Source organism: Pristis pectinata, chromosome 24 (assembly GCF_009764475.1).
Source record: "Pristis pectinata isolate sPriPec2 chromosome 24, sPriPec2.1.pri, whole genome shotgun sequence".
NCBI classification, from domain to species: Eukaryota; Metazoa; Chordata; class Chondrichthyes; order Rhinopristiformes; family Pristidae; genus Pristis; species Pristis pectinata.
Window position 1 is genome coordinate 29,766,197 of NC_067428.1, and position 22,353 is coordinate 29,788,549.

The following is a 22,353-nucleotide window of genomic DNA, read 5'->3' on the forward strand; positions in this document are numbered from 1 at the left end:
ACGGTAACCCCAGGCAGCCATGGAGATGAGGGATGGAACAGAGGAATTGTGGGATGGGTGGGAGGGGTTAATGATGAGTGGGCCCTAATTGGCTCCTTTGCCAAGGGGGTCCTCCAAGGCTGAAAATCAGTGGCAGCAATGGAGACACAGTGCGATTCAAGTTTTACTTCACAATCCCCTCAATCATTACAGAAAGATGCAGGGGCAGATCTCTTGGTTCCACTGAAAACACAGGGGATGCTTTTAACATATTAAAACAGAGGGGTGGGTACAGGCAGGATTACTCTAATTCATGTGTAGTTCACTTTTTTCAGCATGGTGTGCAGCTCATTTTGTTGTGAATTATTTTCCAAGGGTCAAAAGTCTCCGACCTTCTGGTCCAATTTTTCTTGTTTGGTAATTAAAGTGAGGCACATGCATTGATGATATTGTTCTGTGTGCAAAATATGATGTGGCAATGGATCGTGTTAGAGTGTCCGAGCCAATCTCCTGAAGGGCAGGAAATAGGACCAACTAAGCAGAAGTAAAACACATTTTACATGCAGTTTATGCTGAAAATAGTTCTGATTTTATTCCTTAACAATTAATTTAATGGATATTCTTTTCATTGATAAAGAAACGATTGTGTTGCAATTTTTCTTCTGACTCTTGTCAAAGAAGATGTCAATTTCACTAAGTCTCTGGGATTCCAGTGGCATGGAACCGGAGTAGATTACTCAAACGACATACGAGGATATTGCCAGGACTAGTAGGCCTGAGTTATAGGGAGAGGTTGGCCAGGCTAAGTCTTTATTCCTTGGAATGTAGGAGAATGAGGGGTGACCTTATAGGGGTATTTAAACTAGGGGGCATTGGTTTAGGATGAGACGGGAAAGATTTAAAAGGGACTGAGAGGCAACTTTTCACACAGAGGGTGGTGAGTATCTGGAATGAGCTGCCACAGGAAGTGGTTGAGGCAGGTACAATGGTATCATTTAAGAAGCACTTGGGTAGGCACATGGAAGGGTGGGGCTTAGAGGGATATGGGCCGAACGCAGGAAATTGGGAGTAGCTGGGCGGGCACCATGGTCGGCACGGACTGGTTGGGCCGAAGAGCTTGTATCTGTGCTGTATTGCTCTATGACATGTGAATTTACTTCAGAGGATCACTCATCCCTGTAAGTGACACAACGTTAGTGATTATGTGGATGAAAGGTGCTTCTGGTGTCTAATTCCCAGCTGAGAATGTCTCCAAAATCACTACATATCCACAGCAGTGACTGCAAAACAAGCAGTCACTGGAAGAAGTTCCCTTTAAGTTAGTCATGCTGCTGTTATTTTTTTGGTTAACATTCCATCAAATGTGCAGATCAATGTGGCGTCGCAGGTCGACAGGGTGGTGAAGAAGGCTTTTGGCACTCTGGCCTTCATTAGTCAGGGCATTGAGTAGAGGGGTTGGGATGTTAAGTTACTGTTATACAAGACATTGGTGAGGCTCTGTTTGGAATATTGTGTTCAGCTTTGGTCACTCTGCTATGAGAAAGATGCCATTAAGCTGGAAAGAGTGCAGAGGAGATTTACGAGGATGTTGCCGAGACACCAGGGACTGAGTTATGGAGCAGCTTGGGACTTCTTGCATTGGATTGTAGAAGAGTGAAGGGTGATCTTATGGAGGTGTATAAAATTGTGTGGGGCATAGATATGATAAGTGCACACAGTCTTTTTCCCAGGGTTGGGGAATCAAGAACTAGAGGACATAGGTTTAAAGTGAGAGGGGAAAGATTTAATAGGAACCTGAGGGGCAACTTTTTCACCCAGAGAGTGGTCAGTATATGGAACGAGCTGCTGGAGGAAGTGGTTGAGGGAGGTACATTAACAACATATAAAACATATTTGGACAGGTACATGGATAGGAAAGGTTTAGCAGGATTCTGTGCTGTATGACTCCATGACTCTAAAAGCAAACTGAAGTAATGTTGCACTCGGCGGAGAAAGTTGCATTTTCAAAAGTTTAACGGCGGGAGTCTCCCTCGGCCCAAGCTCACGGTTTGTAATTCCTTCTCACAGAATCACAGTAACATACAGCTGAAACGGGTCCCTGTGACCCACTTCATCCACACCGATCGTGGTGCCTACCTACGCTAATCCCACCTCCTTCCAACCTCAAGGAGTCTCTGTTTCCTTAATTTCAAATCTCTGACAGTAAGGAAGAGCCTCATGATCTTTGTCCCTCCAATGCTTCCCAAGTTATTGGCGATTGAAACTGGAATGCGATATTATTAAGAACAAAAGGAGGTTCAACACTAATCCTCAGCCATCCCCACTACTTTCCCATCTAGCCCAATGTTAATCCCCAAGAAGTACCTGTATATCATGCTAGAGTCATAGAGTTGTACAGCGCAGAAATGGGCCCTTCAGTCCAACTCGTCCGTGCCAACCGTGAAGCCTTTCTATGCTGGTCCCATTTGCCCCTATTGGCCCATATCCCTCTACTGCATTCCTATCCAAATACTTGTCCAAATGCCTTTTAAACTTAACTGTATCTGCCTCCACCACCTCCTCTGGCAGCTTGTTCCAGATATTCAACACCCTCGGTGTGGAAAAACTTGCCCCTCAGATCTTCTTTAATTATTTTTCTTCTCACCCTAAACCTGTGCCCTCTAGTTCTAGACACGCCTGCCATGGGGGAGAAAAGATTCTATCCATCCTATTTTGCTCCTCATAATTTTATAAAACTCCATAAGGTCACCATTTGGTTCATGCCTCTCGATTACTACTTCAGTAACTTTCGCATGATATGATCGTCCATGCTAACACAGAGCCAATCAACAGCAAGCAATGTAATCATGCTGTTCTGGACTCCTGCTTGTGGTGTTAAAGTAATGAGTTATGGATCTTTTCACACTTGGTAATGCACGGTGGGAGCAAAACATCAGCAGTGTGATGTCCTAAAAATAAGTGATATCTCCTGTTTGTCAGAGCTGCAGGAGGCAATAATTGGCTACAATGGAGGTTCGCCTCTGAGGCAATGGGCTGAAGAGTTTCATCAAACGCTGGGCACAACTTTTAGCAGCAACACTGCAGGCAAGCAGAACATTACTGGCTGCAAAGCTCAGAGGTTGAAAATCCAGCGAGAGAACTGAACTCACTTGATATGGCTGCAATCTCAAACTTCCTGGGGAGAACGGCTCTCTTTAATTCCTCTTTGCATTCTCTCTTTATCTCTTTATTTATCTATTTATTTATCTCTTTATTGCTAAATTTCATTGCTGAGAACTGTAGCCGTGAGAGTTTCAGATTCGCCTCTTGATGTTGATATTGTGTCGAGTAGTTTCATGATTACCGTTAATGACAATTGCTGTTAACTCCTGATTTATTTAATTAAACTTCCCAGCTGTAGGGTTTGAGCTTGTCTCTCGATTATTAGCCGAGGATTCTGGATTACTGATATAGTAACAGAATCGCTATGTTACCATGCTTCTTTAAGCAGTTTCCCTCCCTATTCTTCCTGGGATTGTCTGGAAATTAGGGAAATCAAGTGGTGATACAGAGGTAGAAGGATAGCTGTGATCTTGATGAATGGTGGAGCAGGCTCAAAGGGGAAATGACCTGGTCCTGAGTCTTATGAAATATTATTACACTTCTTATTCTAAATATGGTAGTTTTTCATCACAAGTGTTATCGAGCAGGCAGCAGGGAGAGTGCTATATCTGCAGTAATCTTTTCTCATGTAAGTCTTGGCAGAAATCAGTGCTGGCTTGGTGCTGAGCTTAAGCTACCAGTTCCATATTATCAACATCAATATATTTTCTACAGTACTTTGCAACAGAAACACTGCGGACTTTGTGTCTGGCTTCCAAAGATGTTGAGGAAAACTACTTTAGCAACTGGAGTCAAAGGTATCAGAAAGCCACTGTGGCTTTACAGAACCGCGGAAGGTTGCTCGAAGTTTTGTACGAAGAAATCGAAACAGATCTGGTGGTAAGCAGTTGGTTTTATTCTTGATCTTTGCCAGAAAGAGGTGTTTGTAAATCAGGTACTGCGATTTGCCAGCAACAGGCAAAATAAGGGGGTTGGTCCACCAAGGATAGATGGAGCAGATTGAGCCTGCCCTTATTCAAGTTTAGTAAGCTGAGTGGCGATCTCATTGTAACATGATTCCAATAGGGGTCATTAGAGTTGATATCAGGAGGCTGTTTCCTTTGGCAAAGGAGTCTAGAACTAAGATCAGATATCTTTATTAGTCACACGTACACCAAAACACTGAAATGCATCTTTTGCAGAGTGTTCTGGGGGCAGCCCGCAAGTGTTGCCACGCTTCCGGCACCAACATAGCATGCCCACCACTTCCTAACCCATACGTCTTTGGAATGTGGGAGGAAACTGGAGCACCCGGAGGAAACCCACGCAGACACGGGGAGAACGTACAAACTCCTTACAGACAGCAGCAGGAATTGAACCTGGGTCGCTCGCGCTGTAATAGCGTTATGCTAACCGCAACGCTCCCGTGGCGCCCTAAGGAAACTATTGTCAGGATAAAGGACCAGCCATGTAGGACTTACATGAGGAGAAATGTCTTTACTAGGTTGCCCAGAAATTAGATTTCCCCCATCTGAAACGCCAAATCTGAAATCACAAAAAATTGGGTCATCCCAGCTTTAACAGAGATCACTTCCGATTCTAGATGTGAAGGGTTTGTCCTGATGCCGGGTTTCGACCCAAAACGTTTCCAATTCCTTTCCTCCCACAGCTGCTGCTTGATCTGCTGATTTCCTCCAGCAGATTGTTTGTTGCTTTAAGAGAAATCAAATGGGGCTAATTGGCAAAAAATAGGGACCTCTTGCACGATAAAGATGAATTCTTGACCTCACAATCTACCTCGTCATGGCCCTTGCACCTTGTTGTCTACCTGCATTGCACTTTCTCTGTAACTGTAACACAATATTCTGCATTCTGTTATTGCTTTTCCCTTTAGTATTACCCCGGTGTACTTGTGCTTTGGATTGATCTGTATGGATGGCAAAACTAACTTTTTCACTGTATCTCGTTACATGTGACAATAATGAACCAATCACCAATTACCAATTAGGGGTAGGTGCAGGGTATCCCGGAGAGGGTATTGGCATGAGGGTCTCCTGGTTTAAACGCCCGTGCATGGAATGGGTTGATAGCGGCCACTGGTTTACAGCTGGCAACGTGATGTACTTCCTGCTAAACTGACTTCATAACGTGGGTTGGATGTTGCAGTCTCTAGATTCCATTTCTGTAGCAGAGCTGCAGCATAACATCAGCACTAGGGTGTAAAACTGACAGGAAGAGCCTGGTTCGGTTTCCCAAGGGGCGGGATTTTAACAGGGATTGGATGTAATGTTCAAAGCATGTGCCAAACATGGCATCTTTGAAACTCTCTACCCCAGAAGACTATGAACGTTCAATCAAAGTCAGTATTCAAGGTTGAGATTGATAGGTCTGGGACACGAGGAGAGTTGTAAGTATGGGGAAAGTGCATGTGGTAGAAATTAAGATAAGGTATTTTTATTAGTCACATGTACATCGAAACACACAGTGAAATGCATCTTTTGTGTAGAGTGTTCTGGGGAGCAGCCCACAAGTGTCGCCACGCTTCCGGCACCAACATAGCATGCCCACAACTTCCTAACCCGTACGTCTTTGGAATGTGGGAGGAAACCGGAGCACCCGGAGGAAACCCACGCAGACACGGGGAGAACGTACAAACTCCTTACAGACAGTGGCCAGAATTGAACCCGGGTCGCTGGCTCTGTAATAGTGTTGTGCTAACCGCTACACTACCGTGCCTGCCGTGATTTTATTGAATGGTGGAGGAGGCACAGGAGAGAGCTTGGTCTGTCCTAACTCTTGATTTCTTCTGTCCTTGCTTTCTAATAAATATGAACTCCATATCAAAGATCTGTTCCCTTATGGCACTCTTTACCAGATGCAGCCTGTGTAAGGTAACCATCCCCAAGGTTATGAACACAGAACAGTACAGCACAGGAAAAGGCCCTTCGGCCCACCATGTCTGTGCTGAACATGATGCCAAATTCAACTAATCCCTTCTGCCTGCACATGATTCACATCCCTCTATTCCCTGCATATCCATGTGCCTACCTAAAAGCCTCTTGATTGCCACTATCATATCTGCTTCCACCACCACCCCTGGCAGCACATTCCAGGCACCCACCACTCTCTGTGTAAAAAAAAAACTTGCCCCTCACATCTCCTTTAAACTTCCCCCTCTCATCTTAAACTTATGCCTTCTAGTATTTGATATTTCTACCCCGGAGAAAAGATTCTGGCTGTCTACCCTAACCATGCCTCTCATCATTTTATAAACTTATATCAGGCCTCCGATGTTCCAGAGAAAACAACCCAAGTTTGTCCAAACTCTCCTTATAACTAGTACCCTCTAATCCAGGCAGCATCATGGTAAACCTCTGCTGAACCCTCTCCATAGCCTCCACATCCTTCCTGTAATGGGGCGACCAGAACTGCATGCAGTACTCCAAGTGCAGCCCAATGAACGATTTATGACTCTTATACAAGCCCCTAGCGAAGAAGACAAGTATGTCATATGTCTTTTTTACCACTCTATCTACTTGTGTGGCCACTTTCATGGAGCTATGGACTTGGACCCCAAGATTCCTCTTAACGTCAATTCTGTTAACAATCCTGCCATTAACTGTATACTTTCCCCTTATACTTAACATCCCAAAGTACAACAGCTCACACTTGCCCGCATTAAACTCCATCTGCCATCTCTCCCCATGTAACTGTATCAGATCTTATACCCTGCTGAATCCTCTTGCACTGCCATTCATTTCTTTAAAGAGGAATGGTATGTTGTGCCGAACTAATTCATCAAATAATTAAAAGCCTAACTAAACTAATCCCTTCTGCCTACACAATATCCATATCCCTCCATTCTCTGCACATTCATGTGCCTAAGAGCCTTTTAAATGCCTCTTTTGTATTTGCCTCCACTACGACCCCTGGCAAGGCATTCCAGGCATCCACCACTCTCTGTGTGTAAGTCAATTCCCGCCGCTGTCTGTAAGGAGTTTGTACGTTCTCCCCGTATCTGCGTGGGTTTCCTCCAGGTGTACCGGTTTCCTCCCACGTTCCAAAGACATACAGGTTAGGAAGTTGTGGGCATGTTATGTTGGCGCCGGAAGTGTGGCGACACTTGTGGGCTGCCCCCGGAATACTCTATGCAAAAGATGCATTTCGTTGTGTGTTTTGATGTACATGTGATTAATAAGGATATCTTATATAAAAAAACTTGTCCCCCCCCACCTCTCCTTTGAACTTACCCCCTCATCTTTTGTTAGTGTTCACACCATGCAGTGGAAAGGATTCTTGGTTAGCCAGTGCTCATGCATAATCTGGAAACCCAGAGTGCCAGACAACTTATCCTGTTCTATTGTAGCCCGTCCAATCAATGGGAAGATTTGGTAAACCCATACTTCCTGTTCAGATCACTGTGTAGTTTTGAGCTTCCCTATACGATCCCCTCCAGGCTCTTTGTTCCTCCCATTCTGGCCTCCCATCCCTCACACCTTCAAAGTCAAAGTCAAGTTTATTGTCACATACACAAGTCCATGTATGTACAGGTGCAATGAAAAGCTTACTTGCAGCAGCATTACAGGCACATAGATCAGATAAGCAGCATTCACAAGAAAAACATAAATTAAACATAAATTATGCACAATTTTACAAGAAAAGACAATTAGAATAAAAATACAAAGTCCATTTTAGTGCCAAGTGGTCATAGTGTTGCTAAACTCTAGTAATTAGGGTTTTGCCTGTTGGTTCAAGAACCAAATGGTTGAAGGGAAGTAGCTGTTCTTGAACCTGGTGGTGTGGGACTTCAGGCTTCTGTGCCTTCTGCCTGGTGGTGTGGGACTTCAGGCTTCTGTGCCTTCTGCCTGGTGGTGTGGGACTTCAGGCTTCTGTGCCTCCTGCCTGGTGGTGTGGGACTTAAGACTTCTGTACCTCCTGCCTGGTGGTGTGGGACTTAAGGCTTCTGTACCTCCTGCCTGGTGGTAGCTGTGAAAAGATGGCATGGCCTGGGTGGTGGGCACCTTTGATGATAGATGTTGCCTTCCTGAGGCAGCGCCTCCTGTAGATACTACCGATGGTGGGGAGGGATGTGCCCGTGATGTATTGGGCTGAGTCCACTACTCTCTGCAGCTTCTAATGTTCTTGCGCACTCAAATTGCCGTCCCAGACCATGGTGCATGATCCTTTCCCCCGCTAGCTGGGACAGGGCCATCACTGCTCAGGTGCTCAACTACAAAATTTCCCCACTTGCATCTCCCCACCTCTCTTTCCTTTAAGATTTTCCTTAAACTCTACATCTTTAATCAGTCCTTTATTCACCCATCTAATATCTTGGGTGATTTGACTTCCAGCCCACATCTGCAGCGTCCCAGTTAGTGTTCCATCCAGGGTTGGCAGAAAGACGTGTCCCCATATCATAGGAATGGTTTATGGCAAAGTCATCAGAAGGCTATTTGTAATCAGTGAAGGAGGGGGTGGTATTGGTATTGGTTTATTATTGTCACTTGTACTGAGGTACAGTGAAAAACTTGTCTTGCATACCGATCGTACAGGTCAATTCATCACACAGTGCAGTTACATTGAGTTAGTACAGAGTGCATTGATGTAGTACAGGTAAAAACAATAACAGTACAGAGTAAAGTGTCACATCTACAGAGAAAGTGCAGTGCAGTAAGGTGCAAGGTCACAACAAAGTAGATCGTGAGGTCAGAGTCCATCTCATCGTGGGAGTATTGTGAGTGGGGAATCCACCGAGAGACGAGCGCTCAACTTTTCTTCTGGGATGACAGGTCTTCCTGTGGAAATAACCATGGTTTGAAGAAGTTCCTCTCTCATCAATGCTGAATAGCCAGGCACTAATTTTGAGACTGATCCTTGTTTATGGATATCACAGCTTAGGGAAAGATCATTCCAGCATTTAGCCCCACAATAGTTTCTATGCTTCAATGAGATCACCTCTGATTTTTCTAAACTCTGGTGAGTATAGGCTCAGTCTGCTTAATCTCTCCACATAGGACAGTCCCTAACATGTCCTACAATACAACCACGACCACAACTTCCATAGTACTTTGCTTGTCAAATGCTTGGGGACGTCTTGAGGTGGTGGAATGCAGCACAGCTTCAGAGCAGCAGTGTTGGAGGGATGGATACTCAGCCCACTGATTAAACAGACTGCTAGTACCTTGATGATTGAAAGCATCTTGACTCTCGTTGAAGTTCCTCTGTTTGTGCACATGGTGAACATCCTTTCAGCCTTGTTGACTTGGTCATGAATGCCCAACCATTGACCTCAGCTGAAAATTTGCTCATGTGTCACTCTGGAAATTTGGTTTGGTTTTGGGTTGGTTTAGTTTATTGTCACATGTACTGAGATACAGTGAAAAGCTTTGTTTTGCATGCCATCCAGACAGATCATTCCATACATGAGTACATCAAGGTAATACAGAAAGGAAAAGCAATAACAGAATGCAGAATATAATGTTACAGAGAAAGTGCAGTACAGGTAGACAAATAAACTACAAGGGCCATGATGAGGTAGATTGAGAGACCAAGAGTTCATCTTTATCGTACAAGAGGTCTGTTCAAGAGTCTTAACTGATTAACAGATGTTGGGTGTGGAATGTGATAGATCCACTAAAGCAACTAAACTAAGAACCAAAAATCTCAGAAATACCATACTGGTTTGAGACAGACCATAGACTTTGGTCTTTGCTGAATCTCATAACTCAGATATTTGGAAATCAATAAGCTAATCAATGACATAATAATGGCTTTTCTTTTAGGCAGTAGCCCCAATAATCTCCTCCTCATATCTGAGAGCTGGTTCCATGAGTACTGGTTGCCTTCTGATGCACACTTGTGTGGCAATTACAGTATACATCCCTTAATCTTGAGTATTACGAGACTGCCGATGTAAGCCACCATGTCTTCAGGCGAGAAGTTCCAGTAAGGACAGTCCTGAACAACATTCCTCTCCCTTTCCGATAGGCACTGAGGCCAACTCCAGTGCTCCACCCAAGGTCAGCAAATGGACTGTCCTCTTGATTCAAGCAGCCCTTTGGATAAACTTACAGCACCTCACAAGAGAAGAGGGGGGAGTGGAAGGGACATGAAGTAGAATGAAGAAAGAATAAGTCAATTACCAGGCAATAGTTTCTTATAAAACAGCAGCAGAACCTTTATACCAATCGGTCTTCAGATGTATATCTCCGTAATACATGCTAAATGATATTTGCAAGTCTGAGAAAGGCCTTTCTTTCGGTGACGTCCTTATTCGCCTTTCATTGCAGCTCATTGGAGCAACTGCCATAGAGGATAAATTGCAAGTTCGAGTCCCCGAAACCATTCAGAACTTGAAAGCAGCAGATATTAAAATCTGGGTACTGACTGGAGACAAGAAAGGTACTGTGGGGGTGTCAGAATTATTTATTCCAATTCTTCACCAGTTTTACGTACTTTTCCTTCGTTAGCCAATCACTGAGCAGCTCCCATACCCTAATTAATCCTTCAGCCAGTGGAGGAGGTAGAGTCAAAGCGTCACGTTGTATGGGCGCAGTCCTTTGGCTCACAAAATCTGTGCTGACCATTAATCCTACGCTAATCCCATTTTATTCTCCCCACATTTCCATCACCTCCCCCTAAATTCTCCCATGCACCTACACACTAAGGGCGCTCTACAGTAGCTAATTAACCTACCTCCCAGTGCTCTCGCTTTTGGGACATGGGAAGAAACCAGAGGACATGGAGAAGCGGTCACAGGGAGAACACACAAACTCCACACAGACAGCACCAGAGGTCGGGATTGAACCCAGATCACTGGAGCTGCGAGGCAGTGGCTCTACCAGCTGTGCCGATGCACTGAGCTAAACCTCAAGAGCTTAGAGTCTGATGGGGGAGCAAAAATCTGGGATGAAAGGATAAAATGCTGGAACCACTCAGCAGGTCAGTGAGCATGTGTGGAGGGAGCTAACCCCAGTTCTGATGAGGATCATTCACCTGAACATAGAATATAGAACAGTACAGCACAGGAACAGGCCCTTCGGCCCACGACGTCTGTGCCGACCATGATGCCAATCCAAACTAATCCCATCTACCTGCATATGGACTATATCCCTCCATTCCCTGCTTGTTCATGTGCCTGTCGAAATGCCTCTTAAACATCACCATTGTATCTGCTTCCACTACTTCCCCTGGCAGCCCATTACAGGCACCTACCACTCTCTGTTTAAAAATCTTGCCTTGTAAATCTCCTTTAAACTTTCTCCTTCTCACCTTAAACCTGTGCCCTCTAGTATTTGACATTTCCACCCTGGGAAAAAGAGTCTGACTATCTACCCTGTCTTTGCCTCTAAAACATTGATTCTCTTTGTCTCTCCACACGTTGTTTTTAAGTATTCCAATCTAATTATTGAAATTTTACCCTTAGCATGACTATGTCTACAGGGCTGCAAAACTAGGTGTCCCAGGGAGGGACAGGAACTGGCAGTGAGTGCAATCTGGCCCAACGTACCTCTGGACACTGGGGACATCTTAAATCTCTAGCAAATCCTTATAGACTTCGAGAGGATGCAAGGATCTGCCCTCAGCCTTATCCCCAATCAAAGCAGTCATGGTGTATTGAGGGCGAGATCTCAGGAGTATGCTGTTACAGTCGTAGAGACACACAGGACGGAAACAGGCCCTTCAACCGATCTTGTCCATGCCGTCCATCTAAACTAGTCCCATTTGCCTGCGTTTGACCCCTATCCCTCTAAACCTTTCCTATCCATGTGTTTCTGTCCATCCTATCCATGTTGAAGTCTTGTCCTGCCTTGATTCCTGGTACTAAGATTCTGAAGCCCAAGAAAATTGGACCCACACATCTGGACCAGATGAATGGGTAATGGGCCAAATCAAGAACAATTCTGCCATTGGCAACAACATGTGATTGTTGCTGGACCAGTGATAGTGCTTTTTGCTTTGTTTGTCTAAGTGGAGAAGTATAGGATTTCTTTAATTTTTTTCTGCTTTTTTTTCATGTTTAACAGAAACAGCCGTTAATATTGGATATTCCTGTAAGTTACTGTCAGACCAAATGGAACTTTTTGAAGGCAATGATATCAAGTAAGTAATAAACACTGCAGTGGGCATTGCTGGGACAAGTGGCGCAGTTAGTCGAGCTGCTGGCTCACAGCTCCAGGGAGGGACCCACGTTCAATCCTGACCTCCACTGTTGTCTGTGTGGAATTTGCACCTTCTCCCATATGGGTTTCCTCCAGGCCCTCCGGTTTCCTCCCACTTCCCAAAATGTGCAATTTCCGAGGTTAATTGGTCACTGTAAATTGCTCCTAGTTGTAAGTGTGTGGTAGAACCTGGGGGGAGTCAGTGGTAATGTGGGGAGAATAAAAATGGGACTAATGTGTAGGATTAGTATAAATGGGTGCTTGTGGTTGTCGTGGACTCGATGGGCTGAATGGCCTGTTTCTAAGACTCCATGAAAGACTGTATTGGATTTCAATGTCCATTGGTGGGAGGTGACGGAGGTCAGAGAAGTGGATGGGAACAGGACCTGTTGACCTGACTTGACAAGGGAGCCGGAACTCGACAAATCTGGATGGCTGGAACATTCCAAGTCTGGGAACCATCCCGCTAATTGCCCCCGCTCGGCTGTGTGTGGCCTTGTTTGCGGAAGAGGGGGTGGTAGAGTGCGACCTTGACCTTTCGCTGCTTCCGTTGATAATTCAGGGCCACAGCCATCACAATCACGGCAAACTATAACTTGTTGGTTAAACCACAACCATGCCAAAGCACGTCATCACAGCATGTGTGAGAAATTAGCCTTGTATACTCTAGAAAGTGAAGGATAGCACAGCTGGTAGAGTTGCTGTCTCACAGTGCCAGTGACATGGGTTCAGTCCTGACCCCCGGTGCTGTCTGCGCGGAGTTTGCATGTTCTCTCTGAGCCCCCTGTGGATTTCTCCCATCTGCTCTGGTTTCCTCCTACGTCCCAGAGATGTGCGGGTTGGTAGGTCGATGGGCTGCTGTAAATTGCCCCTCCTGTGCAGGTGAGTGGCATAATCTGAGTGGAATTGAAGGGAGTGTGGAGAGAATAGGTTACAAGGAAAATTAGTAAGGGAACAGGTTTGCTCTGTGAGCTGGCAGAGACTCGATGGGCTGACTGGCCTCTTTCTATGTTGTTTGGAAATGGGGAAAGTGGTCCTCAGGACACAAGGTGACAGACCGAGCTTCATCGTTCTCCCAGCTCTGCCTTCCTGCAAGGCCCTACTTGTTTTTTTGGGCAGTGTAGTACAGTAATGTTCCTCATATCACCGTCCTTATTAAGTGTTACCTCCAACGGCCACCAGTCCGTACCCTCAGTTACTTCTTCCGTTTCCATTAGAGTGCGAGCTTCTCAGCAGTCAGTCCGCAATAACGAGCTCACTTTTCTCTCCCGTCACCACCTCAGCGTCACTCTGGAGAAGCTGCAGAGGAACAACTATCAATACAAAGATGTTAACGCTGCCGGTATCTCGGAGGCTATAAGGAGCAGCGAGGAGCCTGACTTCCTGTCGTGTAACAACAAAGCATTAATTATCACAGGCAGCTTCCTGGTATGTTACCTGGATCTTTGATGTGTTTGCTTTGAGAGTTTATTAATGGTTATGTTTCAAAAACAGTGTTGCCTCTGGGGTTGGAGGTGGCGTTGGGCTATTCATTGGCCATAGAACCATAGAACCATACAGCACAAAACAGGCCCTTCGGCCCACCATGTTGTGCCGTCCATCAGACCACCCTCACACTACCTAACCCCTTCCTCCCGCATATCCCTCTATCTCACATTCCTCCATATGCCTATCCAACAAGCTCTTGAACCTGTTCAATGTATCTGCCTCCACCACCACCCCAGGCAGTGCATTCCATGCACCAACCACTCTCTGGGTGAAAAACCTCCCTCTGGCATTTCCCCTGAACCTTCCACCCATAACCTTAAAGCCATGACCTCTCGTCTTGAGCATTGGTGCCCTGGGAAGGAGGCGCTGACTGTCTACTCTATCTATTCCTCTCAATATTTTATATACCTCTATCATGTCTCCTCTCATCCTCCTCCTTTCCAGTGAATAAAACCCTAGCACCTTAAGCCTCTCCTCATATTCAATACTCTCCAATCCAGGCAGCATCCTGGTAAATCTCCTCTGCACCCTCTCCAACGCCTCCACATCCTTTCTATAATGAGGCGACCAGAACTGAACACAGTACTCTAAGTGTGGCCTAACTAGAGTTTTGTAAAGCTGCATCATCACCTCGCGGCTCTTAAACTCAATCCCGCGATTTATGAAAGCCAACATCCCATTGGCCTTCTTAACTGCTCTTTCCAACTAAAAGCGCTTTGTACAAAGCAACGTCATGTTCTGTGGAACACAATGACCTATAGAATGAGGAAGGCTTTGATCTGGGACAAGCAGCCAGACAACAGATGGGGACTGCAGTGTCCAATGCACCATGTGGTAACAGACTGATCCTTGGCACAAGAAGGTTGTCTAGTGAGCAGACGTGGGAAGATTTGCATTTAGATGATCCTGAACCCAATGTGGCTACAAGTTCCAGCGTTGCATTTATGTAGAGTTTAATGACTCAGGAACATCAGGAGCACAAGCAGACTTATCTTCCTGAGATTTGATGTTCTGTTGCGATAGTTAATAGTTCAATCAGACAAAGACCATCAAACTTCTAGAAAATTAAAGGTTAAATTGCAGTGGCTTGTACGTGTTAATTCCTGCTTCAAACATGCTGCATTAAGTATTTGAATTAACAGCAGCCATTACAATATCAGTCCTATTGTGACCTTGTACATGGGAGTCAATATCCTACAGGTCACCATTGACAGAAAATATCTGGACCAGCCACATAAAAGTACAAGAAGTAAAGGGAATTTTTCCCTTTGGCTTTTACTTAAAGGGACCTGCTATTATCGGTCCTAGGCTCTGCACCAAGAGTTCATTCGCAATACCCCACCTTATCCCCTTAGTTTGGACTTTAAGGAGAGTACCTAGCTGTCAACTCCCTCTTCCCACTGCAATCTCCCCAGCTCCTAACTGAACTTTGAGTTGCTGATTTTGCACATACTCCCCTAACTAGCACCTCAATCTTCCTCCCTCCCCAAGCCTCTGTCCCTTGCACCTATGACGAGGCAGGCTGTTACTCCAAGGTGATTGCAACACTTTCTGTAAGGCTAGTTCTCACTGTAAATGTCTTTTTATTATCTATTCATGTCATTGGACGTCATCAAATTTCTCCTGAACTGAGGACGTAGTCAACTATATTCTTGGTTTGGAGTCCCATATCTGTCAGACTAAGTAAGGATGGTAGACGTCCTTCCCCGAAGGACTTCAGTGAATCAGGTGTGGTTTTATGACAATCCAGTGAAATCATAAAGTCATAGAACATAGAAATAACCAACCATCAAATACCCATCTATACTCATCCCATTTAACCAGTACTTAGTTTAGAGACTTCTATGTCTTGGCAATTTAAGTGCTTGCTGAGACACTTCTTAAGTGTTGTGAAAGTACCTTCTTCAACCACCCACTTCCCTAATGTGTTCTTGATTCCAACCACTCTCTGGGTGAAAAAAAATGATTCCTCAAATCCCCTCTAAACCTCTTTCCTCTTGCTCTATACCAATAATTTTAAGCAACAAACAATCTGCTGGAGGAACAGTGGGTCGAGCAGCATCTGTGGCAGGAAAGGAATTGTTGATACTTTGGGATTCCTGATGCAGGGTTTTGACCCAAAACGTCAACAATTCCTCCCCGCCCCCCCCCCCCCCCCCCACACAGACGCTGCTCGACCCGCTGGGTTCCTCCAGCAGATTGTTTGTTGCTCCAGATTCCAGCGTCTGCAGTCTCTTGTGTCTCCTCTAGTTTTGACATCTCTGTTACGGGGAACATTTTCTTACTCTCTACCCTATCTGTGCCCCTCGTAAGTTTCACAGTAAGTGTTACTGAGACGAGCTTTTATTAAAAACCCAAATGTATTTAATCACTTGAAGTTAACTAGCCAAGCTGCCATAGTGGGATTTGAACTCGTGACTCTGGATCAGTTGTCCTGAACTCTGGCTGCTGCTCCAGTAAATTAACCACTCTGCTGCCGTCTCCATTAACAGGTCTTCCGCAGAATGTTGTGGAAGTTGCCTCTCTTGTGTTCCTGCTGTTCATTTGGACCTTTGTTGAGAGTTGGTTCACCGACCTCCTGGCACGTCACCTATTGTAAATACCTTTTTATTATTCCTGCATGGGTCATTGTGCCACAGATTCATACCCACAGAAGCAGGCCCTTCAAGCCACCAGGTGTGCACCCATTTACACTAATCCTATTTTATTCCCTCCACATGCCCATCAACTCTCCCCAGATGCTATCACTCACCTACACACGAGGGACAATTTACAGTGGCTAATTAACCTACCCTCCTGCTCATAGAATCAAGAAACAGGCCCTTCGGCCCACAGTGTCGATGCTGACTATCAAGTATCTATCTATACCAACCCCATTTACCAGCACATACTCTGTCACCTACTACACCTTCACAGGAAGTATGTGTAAACTCGACACAGGCAGCATTGGAGATCAGGACTGAACCAGGTTCACTGGAGCTGTGAGGGAGCAGCTGGACGAACTGGTGTAGATTTATTATTGTCACATGTACCAAGATACAACGAAAAGCTTTTGTTTTGCGTGCCATCCAGACAGATGGTTCCGTACATAATTACATCAAGGTAGTAAAAAGGAAACAATGCAGAATATAGTGTTACAGGTACAGAGAAAGTGCAGGTAGACAAAGTGGAAGGGCCACGATGAGGTAAATCAGGAGATCAAGAGTTCATCTCATAGCAAGTGAGAGGTCCATTCAAGAGTCTGATAACAACAGGGTAGAAGTTGTCCTTGAGCCTGGTGGTACGTGCTCTCAAGTCTTTGTACCTTCTACCCAATAGGAGAGGGGAGAAGAGAGAATGACCGGGGTCGGTGGTGTCTTTGGTTATGTTGGCTACTTTCCCAAACCAATGGGATGTGTAGATGGAGTCAATAGAGGGGAGGCTGGTTTGTGTGATGGACTGAGCTGTGTCCACAACTTTCTGCAATTCCTTGTGGTCTTGGGCAGAGCAGTTGCCGTATCAAGCCACGATGCATCCGGAGAGGATGCTTTCTATGGTGCATCTGTAAAAATTGGTAGGAGTCATCGGGGACATGCTGAATTTCCTTAATCTTCTGAGAAGTAGAGGCGTCGGCGTGCTTTATTGGCCTTGGTGTCTATGTGACTGGACCAGGACAAGTTCTTGCTGATATCTCCACCTGAAAACTGTGCTGCTAACAGAGAGTTGGGGCACTGAGACAAGGCAGTGGGGAGGCTTCCACCCACCAAGGGCACCCCTAGTCTGCATCGGCTCTCCTTCTGCAGCGGGGGCTGGAGTTGTGACTCACTTTCCGGTCCATTTTTAGGATAAATACGTCAAACGCTCAAAGCGGTATAAAAGCAAGAATCAATCCTGGTGGAAGCTGAGGACGGTGATTAATCCAGAGGTGAGAGAGGCCGCGAGATGCGAGATGGAGGAGCGAGAGCGGGCGTTCGTGGAGCTGGCCTGCCAGTGTCAGGCTGTCATCTGCTGCCGCGTCACCCCCAAGCAGAAAGCCCTGGTGGTTCAGCTGGTGAAGAAGTACAAGAGCGCCATCACCCTGGCCATCGGGGACGGCGCCAATGATGTCAACATGCTGAAAAGTAAGTTGCAAAAGCCAGCTCCCATTTCCTGAGTGAAGCCTTCAGCTTCTGGGCTGTGGGATGGGTGGGGGTGTGGGGAGTCTTGGTTCATAGAGTAATATAGCATGGAAACAGGCCCTTCAGCCCAACTGGTCCATGCTGACCAAGATTCCCATCTAAGCTAGTCCCATTTCCCTGCATTTGGCCCATATTCTTCTAAACCTTTCCCATCCATGTACCTGTCCAACTGTCTTTTACGTATTGTTATTGTACCTGCCTCAACAAATTCCTCTGGCAGCTTGTTCCATTAACACAACTCCCTCTGTGTATAAAAAAAATTACCCCTCAATTTCTGTTAAATCTCTCCCTTCTCACACTAAAACTATGCCTTCTACTTCTTGATTCCCTGACCCTGGGAAAAAGAATGTGTGCATTCACCCTATCTATGCCCCTGATGATTTTATACACCTCTATAAGATCACCCCTCATTCTCCTACACTCCAAGGAATAAAGTGGTTTGCCTCGTCCCTCCACAATGTGACGGCTGATCTTGACTCTAAGGTCCCGTCTACACCACTGGAGGCGGATCCTGCCCAAATCCGGGGGGAAGGATTGCATATTTGGTTTTAGAAATAATGGAGCAACAAGAAGAAATTGAGTGTATGAAGGCTGAGCGGGAGAGTTGGATTCAACTTTAATCCTGGGATGTACAGAGGGATCTTAGTGTCCAAGTCCATAGCTCCCTGGAAGTGGCAAAACAAGTAGATAGGGCGATAAAGCAGGCTTATGGCATGCCTGCCTTCATCGCCAGGGGAAAGAGCATAAGAGTCAGGAAGTCACGTTGCAGCTGTATAAAACTTTGGTTCAGCCATACTTGGAGCATTGTGTGCGGTTCTGGTCACCCCATTACAGGAAGGATGTGGAGGCTATGGAGAGGCTTCAGAAGAAGTTTACCAGGATGTTGTCAGGATTAGTGGGTGTTAGCTGTAAGGAGAGGTTGGACAAACTTGGATTGTTTTCTCTGGAGCATCGGAGGCTGAGGGGAGATCTGAGAGAAGTTTATAAAATCATGAGAGGTGTAGATAGAATCTTTCTCCTAGAGTAGAAATATTGAATACAAGAGGGCATAGCTTTAAGGTGAGAGATGGATAGTGTAAAGGAGATGTGCAGGGCAAGTTTTTTTACACCTGGAATGCACTGCCAGGGGGTAGTGGTGGAAACAGATACAGTAGAGGCATTCAAGAGGCTTTTAGATGAGTATGCAGGGGGATGTGGATCTTGTGCAAGTAGAAGGGATTAATCTAATTTGGTATCATGCTCGGCACAGACATCGTGGGCCAAAAGGGCCATTCCTGTGCTGTGTCCTAAATGATTAAACATAAATACAAGAGCAGGTCGGAGGCTGGATATCCTGCTGTGAGTGACTCTTGTCTGAACATCCCAGAACTTCCATCATCGATAAAGCACACAAGGAGTTTGATGGGAGACTCTCCACTTGCCTGGATCAGTGCACCTCCAATAACTTTCAAGATGCTCAGTATCATCCAGGACCAAGCAGTCTGCATTGTTTACTGCTGAAAGTTGGATCAGTCTCTACAGCTACTATGCCACAGTTCTGAGATCTTCCTGTTACAGATTAATTTATCAACGAGAGAGATCATTTGGCTCATCGTTGTTTGAAAGACCCTAAGACTCCCCCAACTGGTTCTTAAGTGATCCAGGGTTTTTGAAGCCACTGTGTTCCAAAATGAAGATAAGACATTGACATCTGTTCCTGCGACAATCTTTGATATCCTGCCCCTTCCAAGTTTGAAGTTGTAACATACTTTTTTAATTTGCCCAGTTTTTGGATTTTCTGTTTGCATTATGATTACTTACTCGGTCTACCTAAGAGCCAGACTCAGACTTAAAAAAAAAGTTGGTGTTAGTAGGAGCATTTCACCAACCTCAGACAGTGTGCCAAGCATCATCCAGACTGATGTGGAACTTGAGATGCATCTGGTGAATCCTACATGATGCAGAGTAGGGTTTATAGGGTTATGCTGCCATCTGGTAGCTTCCAACAAAACTACTTCATCATCTCCAGCACTGAGACATTTAAACCTTATCGAAATGTGATATCCATTGCAGGAAAGGGATGGCGCAGGGGTACAGCTGCTAGAACCGTTGCCTCAGCGCCAGAGACCTGGATTCAATCCTGACCTCAGGTGCTGTCTGTGTGGAGTTTGCACGTTCTTCCTGTGACAGCGTGGGTTTCCTCCGGGTGCCCCAGTTTCTTCCCACATCCCAAAGACGTGCGGGTTGGTGGGTTGACTAGCCACTGTAAATTGCCCCTAGGGCATTGGTGACTGGCTAGAATTTGCGGGGAGTTGATCAGAATGTGCGGAGAATAAAAAATGGGATTGATATAGGATTAGTGCACATAGAACATGGAACATAGAACACTACAGCACAGTACAGGCTCTTCGGCCCACGATGTTGTGCCGGCATTTTATCCTGCTCTAAGATCTATCTAACCCTTCCCTCCCACGTAGCCCCCTATTTCTCTATCATTCATGTGTCTATCTAAGAGTCTCTTAAATGTCCCTAATGTATCTGCCCCCACAACCTCTGCCGGCAGTGCGCTCCACGCACCCACCACTCTCTGTGTAAAACACTTACCCCTGACATCCCCCTTATACCTTCCTTCAATCACCTTAAAATTATGTCCCCTCGTATTAGCCATTGTCGCCCTGGGAAAAAGTCTCTGACTGTCCATTCGATCTATGCCTCTTATCATCTTGTACACCTCTATCAAGTCACCTCTCATCCTCCTTCTCTCCAAAGAGAAAAGCCCGAGCTCACTCAACCTATCCTCATAAGACATGCTCTCCAATCCAGGCAACATCCTGGTAAATCTCCTCTGCACCCTCTCTAAAGCTTCCACATCCTTTCTATAATGAGGCGACCAGAACTGAACACAATACTCCAAGTGTGGTCTGACCAGAGTTCTACAGAGCTGCAACATCACCTCGCGGCTCTTGAACTCAATACCCCGATTAATGAAGTCCAACGCTCCATACGCCTTCTTAACAACCCTATCGACCCGCGTGGCAACCTTGAGGGATCTATGGACGTGGACCCCAAGATCCCTCTGTTCAGTGGTTGACAGTCAATGCAGACTCAGTGACTGAAGAGTCTGTTTCAGTGCTGTACCTCCCTATGACTCTATGAAAGTATCCTGGTTAAGACCATCAGGTTATGAATAAACAGAACTCATTCTACAGGCTGTGATGAAATGTTTCCATTGATGAAACTGAATGATTCTTTTAAGATAATCAGTGTTTATTTTTTAAAAAGATGTAATGGGATGTGACTTAAAAAAAACTCAAATTAACAAACGAGATCAGACCTGAATTAGAGTCATAGAGTAATACAGCGCGGAGACAGGCCCTTCAGCCTAGCTTGTCCATGCTGACCAATTTCACCTTTCAAATGAGTACCTACATCATATCAGTGTTCTGATACAGATTCATCTGTAGAAATTCACTTTGAGAAGGAGAATCAGATCTTGGACACAACACCAAACGAAATAACAGTAAGGATTTACAAACACTATCCAGTGCTGACCAGCAATTCTTTCTTGGGATGCCAGTGAAGACTAGCATTTCTTGTTCACCACTAAATCTGCTGGTAATCCACGTCCAGCTCAGCAGTAGGGGAGTGTGCTGAAAGACGCTGTGCCTGCATCTGTATGGTTTTTACATGTTCACAAGCTGGGGGAGTTGCTGGCTGCCATTGATTGCATATTATAGATTGACCCTGAATCTGTGTTTTGCCTGCGCGCTTCAGGCTCAGCCAAGTTGCTTTAGATCTGGGATATACTAGCTCAGGCTCCACAAAGGACAGAAAATGGTTTTCATGATATTTATTGTCACAGTTACCAGCTTTTTGTTCCAGATTGAATGTAAATCAATGCCCTGCTGGGATTTGAACTTCTTTCTACATGTTGGTTGTGCGTATTAGTCCAGTAGCTTAAAAACATGCAGCCTTGCCTCTTGTTAGCCAGTATGTAGTGAGTCACTTTGCAAACTCCTGTGTGTTTTCCCAGCTGCACATATCGGAGTGGGGATCAGTGGACAGGAAGGTATGCAGGCTGTTTTATCCAGTGACTACTCACTTGCACAGTTCTGCTACCTTGAGCGGTTGCTTCTGGTTCATGGTCGATGGGCATACCTGAGGATCTGCAAGTTCCTGAGATACTTCCTGTACAAGACCTTTGCCTTTTCCTTCGTCCAGGTCTGGTTTGGATTCTATAATGGATTTTCGGGTCAGGTAAGTAGAAATGTCTTAGCAACACAATTTTGGTTTCCTTGTTGTCAAGCAAAAGAACTGCAGATGCTGGTATCTAGATCAACGATCAATCTGCTGGAGCAACTCAGTGGGTCGAGGAGAGGTGGGAGTGGGAGAGGAATTGTCAACGTTTTGGGTCAAAACCATGCAAACCTGAAATAAAAATAGAAAATGACAGGGATGCTCCGGTAGCATCTGTGGAGAGAGAATCAGAGTGAACTTTCCAAGTCAAT

The 22,353-nt window shown here is 45.4% G+C and overlaps 1 protein-coding gene across 3 annotated transcripts in view; it reads left to right on the forward strand.

Moving 5' to 3' along the window:
• Positions 1–22,353, forward strand: part of LOC127582454 (phospholipid-transporting ATPase IC-like) — a 114,923-nt gene that overhangs the window by 70,397 nt on the left and 22,173 nt on the right. For all 3 annotated transcript variants that reach the window (XM_052037718.1, XM_052037719.1, XM_052037720.1), the window contains 6 exons: positions 3,796–3,960; positions 10,350–10,461; positions 12,087–12,162; positions 13,505–13,649; positions 17,533–17,809; positions 21,879–22,102. In XM_052037718.1, the coding sequence (XP_051893678.1) occupies positions 3,796–3,960; positions 10,350–10,461; positions 12,087–12,162; positions 13,505–13,649; positions 17,533–17,809; positions 21,879–22,102 (999 nt within the window). The remainder of the gene's footprint in view (positions 1–3,795; positions 3,961–10,349; positions 10,462–12,086; positions 12,163–13,504; positions 13,650–17,532; positions 17,810–21,878; positions 22,103–22,353) is intronic.